Source organism: Myotis brandtii, unplaced genomic scaffold (assembly GCF_000412655.1).
Source record: "Myotis brandtii unplaced genomic scaffold, ASM41265v1 scaffold124, whole genome shotgun sequence".
In the NCBI taxonomy this organism is placed as follows: domain Eukaryota; kingdom Metazoa; phylum Chordata; class Mammalia; order Chiroptera; family Vespertilionidae; genus Myotis; species Myotis brandtii.
Genome location: NW_005354334.1, coordinates 1,267,625 through 1,276,406, shown reverse-complemented (window position 1 = coordinate 1,276,406; position 8,782 = coordinate 1,267,625). Strand labels below are relative to the sequence as shown.

The following is an 8,782-nucleotide window of genomic DNA, read 5'->3' as shown; positions in this document are numbered from 1 at the left end:
TTGCAGCGGTTGCTGGGACTCTGAGAGGCAGAGCCCCTGGGGACGGGACTGAGAGCAGCCATAACTGCTCGCTCCGCCCACCCTGTAGATCCCGGGGGACCCGCCCCGCCCAAGCCCTGCACAGAGGCATTTGCCGGATAGCCTTAGGCAAACGCTAGATTAGCACCGCCCTAGAGATCCAGCACAGAAGTTCTTCCACTTCAGACACAGCTGATTCTCATAGCCAGTTAGGCTGGAGGCCAAATCACCCCCAGTATTACCAACAACAATCAAGGCTTAACTACAAGACTGCGCACAAAGACCACAAGGGGGTGCACCAAGAAAGCATAAAAAAATGCGGAGACAGAAATGGTGGATATAGAGCTCAAAACTGCACTTTTAAGGTCTTTCAATAATTTTCTAGAAACTGCCGATAAGCTTAATGAGATCTACAAGAAATCTAATGAGACCCTCGATGTTGTGATAAAGAACCAACTAGAAATTAAGCATACACTGACTAAAATAAAGAATATTATACAGACACCCAACAGCAGACCAGAGGAGCGCAAGAATCAAGTCAAAGATTTGAAATGCGAAGAAGCAAAAAACACCCAACCAGAAAAGCAAAATGAAAAAAGAATCCGAAAATACGAAGATAGTGTAAGGAGCCTCTGGGACAGCTTCAAGTGTACCAACATCAGAATTATAGGGGTGCCAGAAGATGAGAGAGAGCAAGATATTGAAAACCTATTTGAAGAAATAATGACAGAAAACTTCCCCCACCTGGTGAAAGAAATAGACTTACAGGTCCAGGAAGCGCAGAGTACCCCAAACAAAAGGAATCCAAAGAGGACCACACCAAGACACATCATAATTAAAATGCCAAGAGCAAAAGACAAAGAGAGAATCTTAAAAGCAGCAAGAGAAAGAGACTCAGTTACCTACAAGGGAATACCCATACGACTGGCAGCTGATTTCTCAACAGAAACTTTGCAGGCCAGAAGGGAGTGGCAAGAACTATTCAAAGTGATGAATACCAAGAACCTACAACCAAGATTACTTTATCCAGCAAAGCTATCGTTCAGAATTGAAGGTCAGATAAAGAGCTTCACAGATAAGGAAAGCTAAAGGAGTTCATCACCACCAAACCAGTATTATATGAAATGCTGAAAGGTATCCTTTAAGAAGAGGAAGAAGAAGAAAAAAGTAAAGATACAAATTATGAACAACAAATATGCATCTATCAACAAGTGAATCTAAGAATCAAGTGAATAAATAATCTGATGTACAGAATGAACTGGTGATTATAATAGAATCAGGGACATAGAAAGGGAATGGACTGACTATTCTTGGGGGGGAAAGGGGTGTGGGAGATGCGGGAAGAGACTGGACAAAAATCGAGCACCTATGGATGAGGACAGTGGGTGGGGAGTGAGGGCGGAGGGTGGGGCGGGAACTGGGAGGAGGGGAGTTATGGGGGGGAAAAAGAGGAACAAATGTAATAATCTGAACAATAAAGATTTAATTAAAAAAAAAAGCATATCATTTTGAGTGAGTTCAAAAGTTTTAAAACTCAGAAACCTTGGGATGTATGCAAATTTATAAATGGGTAGAAAAATACCTTTACCAAGTAAGCATTTTCACAATATATGCCTTGCATGTGTGTAGGAAACTTGTTTTAGTCCCTATTTAATGGATTTAAAAATTGGGTATGATCAGGGTTGTCCACTATATGGACAGAAATCAACATATCCTAAGTCTCAGTCAGGTGTCAATCCATTTTTAGGACTAATAAACAATTTGAAAATGTTCTTGTCAGAGAAACTATGTTGGTGGGTCTTTGTGACCATTTCTAATACTTATCTTTATATTTAAAATTTTTTATATATGGAACTAAAGAATAACTCCCTATAAATAAGGCTTAAGTTATTGGGTCCATGGGTACAGTTCATTTTTCTGCTAGAATAACAAGGAGTTCACCCAACTATTCTACTCAGAAAGTAGCAGAGGCTTGTATACTGAAATTCAATAGTAAATACAGATAACAAGAAACTTCCTTTATTTTACCAGTGCTAATAAAAAGTGGCTCCCAAGTTTCATAAAGTTCTACTGTTGTTTTTTTTTTTTGTTTCAGTGACTCATCTAGGTGGACAGGATCAAATGATTTAAAGTTAGCCAACAAGACCTAGAATTTAAGTTGGAAACTCTTCAAATGCATATTTTAAAGAATACAGTAAATAAATAATTGACACACAAAACAAAGATGCTTAATAATTATGCAAATGAAAATTTAAAAAAGAATAAAACGTAAGTTAAATGTAAATTAAAAAAGAACCACTTCTTAAACTATGATCCTCATGAAAGACAAACATAAAGGGAAGCAGCGGAAAGGGGATAGTTATGTTTGGCATTTGTTCCTTTAACATACTAAAAATAACTTTACTTCTATTTTACGTACCAAGTTTTGAAAGCTGAATTCAAACTGCAGCTTAGATTAATGGAACAAAAACACCACTGCTCCAATAACGGTCTAAGAAAAGTTAATAGAGTTTTCCAAAGTATATAAGTTACTTCTTGGGAATACTTGCACACCAGGGGAAAAAAAACTACTCCTACAGAAGAAATATATTATGCATTTCGACTGTGCACTCATGTTTTTAATCATTATGTTCTCAGTGCACTTCTCTAAACATTGTGATAGCCTATAACAAGCATGTCAAACTCATGGCCCACAATGAATATTTTTGCGGCCCAGCCAATATAACGGTATGTAAGAAACGTTTTAATAAAAATTTCATGACTTAATTTTTACAATATCCTGTTATAGATAATTACTAATAACAAACTACAACATTCGCTAATGACTGATTACTATAATCATGTTGCATTCATTTTCCTTACACACAGGCGCACCATTTTTCTCCACTAACACTAGCAGTGAATATTTTAGCAGCCTATTGCCACGTCATTAGTCTTGGACTGACTTTTTTGGTGTGCACAACAGGAAATATTTCACTTTCAGAGAACAAGAAAAATAGGTTTATTTGCGTTACGTTTATTAATTTGTGTTAATCAGTTTTGTGCAGTTATTCAGTGTCTGGTAAGTTAATGTTCAAGAAAAAATATTAATTTTTATTAAAATGTTCTATTATTTTATGTTAACAATTACTCATTTATTTCAGCCCTTTGTATTCAGCATGTCTCTATTGAAATAAACCTACGTTTCTATGAAAATTGAAGCTTTTGTTTTTTTGTGGCCCACAAAAAGTTAAACCTTGTTTATTTGGCCCGTGTTAGCCTTTGAGTTTGACATGCTTGTCCTATAACATGGATTCAATCACAGGCTCTTTTGGACTAGAATCAGTGATGTTTTTGATGACAATTTGGCCATGTGATATGCTTTGGTACAGACTTTTGAGCAACAGCTTCCTCGAAGGACAAACAAACAGGTTAGATGCATAACAAGGCTAATTCTTTTATACCCAAAGCTGCTATCACTCCATGACTAGTTTCTTCCATTTATCTTTCTAAATCATTCTCCCACTTAGCACTTTTCCCACTTACTCAGGTGTCCAAGCCTGAACGAAGTTGAAGAAAAATGAAGCAAAATGAACAACTGGCCAATGATTTCTTAATGCAATTCAGATACCTGTGTTTTATGGTCAAATTTAAATTATTTAGGCACTAGCTATTCATTTTGCAGGTTACCCAGACTGTTCTTTCTGTTTATCTTATTCATAGTTAGGACATTTTCTTTTAAAAAATGATTCTATGACAGGGCAAGGAAAACAGAAATAACTGACCTTATAACAAAGACTGCCATTTATTATTAGTTTGAGTGTAATAGACAAGCCATTTGATGAAAGAAAACTATTATTATTATGGATAATTTTAACTCAGGTTTAAAACTTGTGTCTTTTGGATATGATGTAACCCCAGGAAACATTCTGTTTAACTTGTAAGTGCTAAAAAAGCAAATGTAATTCAACATTTAAAAATCAGGTGTCACGGGAAAAGCTAGATTTTTCAGCTTACCGCTCTCCCCCAAATGAAAAGATTTGGTAGCGTTTGACCCAATTGCTCTACAGAAACTGGCTAGAGAAGAGGGTAGTGGTTTTACCCTTTCAATGGGACAAGAGCCACAGTCTCTGCCATTTGCTATCATCTCCAACACTAAGGTCAAATGTCAGTAGTCATGTGCTATCGACGTTTATCTTTTTTTTTTTCCAATTGTTGAGAATATTTCTTTAAACCCATGACTACTAAGTAAAAAAAATAAAAAAATATGCCTAAAATGCCTTATGTTTCTAAAACACATGAAAGTAAAGAAAAATATTGCATGGTCAATATACAAATAAAATGTCTCTGTCACAGACTCCAATTTAAAATGGCATTATGAAATAAACCACAGAAAGACCTGATTTCTATTTTAGGAAGTTACTAGAATTTTAACATCTGACATACAAAGTAATTCATATAAAATAAATGAATTTTGTGACATTTAAAAGTATAGTGAAGCCTTCATGCCACCCTTTTTATGTGCATTTGATTAACAACCACATAGGCTATAAAGTACTTATTAAATTTCTCAAATTAGACATCTGCAACTGTTCTAAACTTTATTTTTATGCTAGATTTTATTTAAAATTTTTGTTATTCTTACAACTAAATCTAGTATCTAGATAAAATAACTTTACTTATAAAGATAGTGTTTATGGTTGGTTGGTTGTTTGTGTTTTTTTTTTTTTTTTTTTTTTTTTTACAGTGTTTGTTTTAAAGCTACTCCTGGTATTAATATGAAGGAATAAATATGAAGGTATTTTTTTAAAAAACCTCACCCAGCCCTGACCGCTTTGGCTCAGTGGATAGAGCGTCGGCCTGCGGACTGAAGGGTCCCGGGTTCGATTCCGGTCAAGGGCATGTACCTTGGTTGTGGGCATATCCCCAGTACGGGGTGTGCAGGAGGCAGCTGATCGATGTTTCTTTCTCATCGATGTTTCTAACTCTCTATCCTTCTCCCTTCCTCTCTATAAAAAATCAATAAAATATATTTTTAAAAAATCTTCACCTGAGGATATGGCTTTATTAAGTTTGGAGATAGGGAGAGAAAGGGAGGGAGAGGGAGAGAGAGGGAGGGAGAGGGAGGGAGAGGGAGAGGGAGAGAGGGAGAGAGGGAGAGGGAGACATCAGTTGCCTCCCATACACTCCCTGACCAGGGATCAAACTCGAAACCTAAACCTAGGTATGTGCCCTGACCAGGAATCAAACCTGCCACCTTTTAAGATATGGGACAATGTTCATACACCAAATGAGTCACCTGGACAGGGAAAAGCTATTTTAATAATTTATTTTTAAAATGCTCATAGCAAGAAATCTTAAACCATACCATTGTGTGTGTTTTTTTTGAGTTCCTTCAATTACTAGTGTCATTTAATACATTAGACCATTCTGTGTTTTTCAAATACTGTAATTTTGTTAACTATTTACTAATTTTACATGTCACTTATGAATTCTTTGTTCATAATGTTTCTAAATATTTTTGTTTTTTGCTATAGTAATGTTGATTTTTAATTTTTCCCCCCGAGATAAAGCAAGTTTTCAATTTTGTTTACCATTCTCATTGCTATAGTTCATCAGCATGCCACAAAAGACAGTCAAGAGCTTCTCATTGGCGGGATCTGTTATACTGCACAGTGACCTTAAATGGTCAATTACAATCTGTGCACCACCTGCTTGGTCAACTGCACTTCTGCCCTCATCTGTAAAACAAAGAGTTAAATTTAAAATAAAATAAAAAAGAAATGTACCTTACAGTTTCAAATATAAAACATAACAGTGCTATTCCTTATTTAATGAGTAAATAAAAAATAAACCTAAGAAGGGCATTAAGTGTCTTTTTGGAAATACAAAACAAAACAAATAAACATGGAAATGCGGGTGGGATGGGGAAAAGAGATAATCACTTTCTAAAAGAAGAAAAGATTATTTGCATTGGCGTAATATAGGAGCTTAAAGAACTTCTCTATGTTTTAGGAGTTTATAACTATAACATGAAATTTTCCCCCTCTTTCACAAATGACAATTCTGCATAAGGAGTAAAAAAATAAAACTAATATTCTTTTGGAAATTTTTTCTCAACTTGAAAATCACTAAATATATCTTTCTATCAGTGGTTCTCAAAGTTATATATTATCAAAGAAAACTGTCTATGGCATAGTATAATTTTAGATCACAATATATAATGCCTAAATATTAGGACTAGAGTCTTTTTAATGACATTTTCTATAGTGCATAAGCATGTTCCTTTTTTTTAATTCTTGGTAGTTTGTGCGCCTCACTTTTCCTTTTTCTCTCCAATCTAGAACACACCAATATAGTTCAACATTACAACAAATGGTCAAATGATGGTCAAACATACATTATGTTATATACAACATGTCATTTAACTATTGGAACATAGAGTTTTAGAATACTTTCTAACCTTGGAACATAAGAAAGAAGATGAAAAAAAAAGTCTTTCTAAATCTGACTTCCTGATATAAAAGATGGTAGACTCTAGGAAACGTGTTGTCCAAGAGTTTTGACAGCCATAAATATAAGCCACATACATAAATTTAATAGTAGCCACATTAAAAACGTAAAGAGAAACAGGTTAAAAATTCATTTTAGCTATATATTTCATTCAATTCAATATATCTAGATTATGATCATCCCAACATGCAATCAACCTACAAATTATTAATGAAATATTTTACATTCTCTTCTTTGTAATAAATCTTTGAAATACATGTGTATTTTGCACTTACATTTACATGTCAATTCAGACTAGCCACATTTTAATTGCTCAAAGACACTAATCTGGCTAGTGGCTAGTTACAGTGGATAATGCAGCTAGAGAAGCATCAAGAAAGGATCAGTAAAAGAAATGGCTCACAAAGGAAATATATCTATAAAGTTAGTACATAAAAAACTTTCATTTTTCTAATGAAAGAACTGAAACTGAGGTCCTATATATTGTTTCACTGTCCAATAATATTATCTATATATATAAAAGCCAAAGCGACTATTATGACCTAATGACCGGTCGCTATGATGCTCACTGACCACCACGGGGCAGATGCTCAATGCAGGAGCTGCCCCCTGGTGGTCAGTGCGCTCCCACAGCCAACCTCCTGTGGCTGACAAACCTCCTGCGGTCCCTGCCCCTGGCCGGATGGCTTTCTGAGTGTCCTCTTTCAAAAAGATTCTATTTAGTTCCTGTGACCATTTTTTGGTTGCTTATTTTCCTTTTGATGAGTTGTATGAGTTCCCTGTAAATGCTAGAGATTAAACCCATATCAGAGATAACATTGGCAAATATGTTCTCCCATGCAGTGGGTTTTCTTGTTGTTTTGTTGATGGTTTCTTTTGCTGTGCAGAAGCTTTTTATTTTGATGTAATCCCATTTGTTTATTTTCTTAGTCTCTCTTGCCCTAGGATCTGTCTGTAAAGATATTGCTATGACATATGTCTGCAATTTTGCTGCCTATGAAGTCTTGTAGGATTTTTATGGTCTTACATTCAAGTACTTTAGCCATTTTGAGTTTGTGTATGGTGTAAGTTGGTGGTCTAGTTTCATTCTTTTTGCATGTATCTGACCAAATTTCCCAGCACCATTTATTAGAGGCTATTTTGATTCCATTGTATGTTCTTGCCTCCTTTGTCAAATATTAATTGAGTATAATGACTTGGGTCAATTTCTGGGTCCTCTATTCTGTTCCATTGCTCTATGTCTGTTCTTGTGCCAGTACCAGGCAGTTTTGAGAACCGTGGCTTAGTAATATAGTTTGATGTCTAGTATTCTGATCCCTCCAACTGTTCTTCTTTCTCAGGATAGCTGTGGCTATTCTGGGTATTTTTTATTCCAGATGAATTTTTGGAGAGTTTTTTCTAGATCTTTGAAATATGCCATTGGTATTTTAATAGGTATTGCATTGCATCTATAGATTGCTTTAGGGAGTATGGACATTTTAATGAGGTTGATTCTACCAATCCATGAACATAGTATGTTCTTCCATTTTTTTTATGTCTTGCTCTATCTCTTTTTTCAATGTCCTGTATTTTTCCGAGTATAGGTCTTTTACGTCCTTGGTTAAATTTATTCCTAGGTATCTTAATTTTTTTGTGCAATGGTAAATGGGATTATTTTTTTCATTTCTCTTTCTGTGAGTTCATTATTGGTGTATAAAAAGGCCATAAATTTCTAGGTGTTAATTTTGTATCCTGCTACATTGCCAAATTCATTTATTAGGTCTAATAGTTTTTTATGAAGTCTTTGGGGTTTTCTATGTATAATATCATGTTGTCTGCAAATAAGGACAGTTTCATTTCTTCTTTTCCAATTTGGATGCCTTTTATTTTTTCTTCTTGTCGGATCGCTATGGCTAGTACTTCTAGTACTATGTTGAACAGGAGTGGTGAAAAGTGGGCATCCTTGTCTTGTTCCTGTTCTTAAGGGAAATGGATTTAGTTTTTGCCCATTGAGTATGTTGTTGGCTGTAGGTTTGTCATATAAGGCTTTTATTATGTTGAGGTATGATCCCTCTATTCCCACTTTGCTGAGAGTTTTTATCAAGAAAGGGTGTTGGATTTTGTCAAATGATTTTTCTGCATTGATTGATATGATAAGGGTTTAATCTCCAAAATTTACAGGGAACTCATACAACTTAACAAAAGGAAGATAAACGATCCAATCAAAAAATGGGCAAAGGACCTAAATAGATACTTTTTGAAAGAGGACATACAGAAGGCTGAGAGACATATG

General features: G+C 35.1%; 1 protein-coding gene across 10 annotated transcripts in view; it reads right to left on the bottom strand.

The window, feature by feature from the left end:
* The window catches only part of RAP1GDS1 (RAP1, GTP-GDP dissociation stimulator 1), a 132,330-nt gene that overhangs the window by 52,442 nt on the left and 71,106 nt on the right, over positions 1 to 8,782 (bottom strand). For 7 of the 10 annotated variants that reach the window (XM_014534013.1, XM_014534015.1, XM_005859269.2 and 4 more), the window contains one exon: positions 5,592 to 5,738. The exons of the other annotated variants lie outside the window; for them this stretch is intronic. In XM_014534013.1, coding sequence (XP_014389499.1) covers positions 5,592 to 5,738 — 147 coding nt within the window. The remainder of the gene's footprint in view (positions 1 to 5,591; positions 5,739 to 8,782) is intronic. 10 annotated transcript variants of the gene reach the window in all.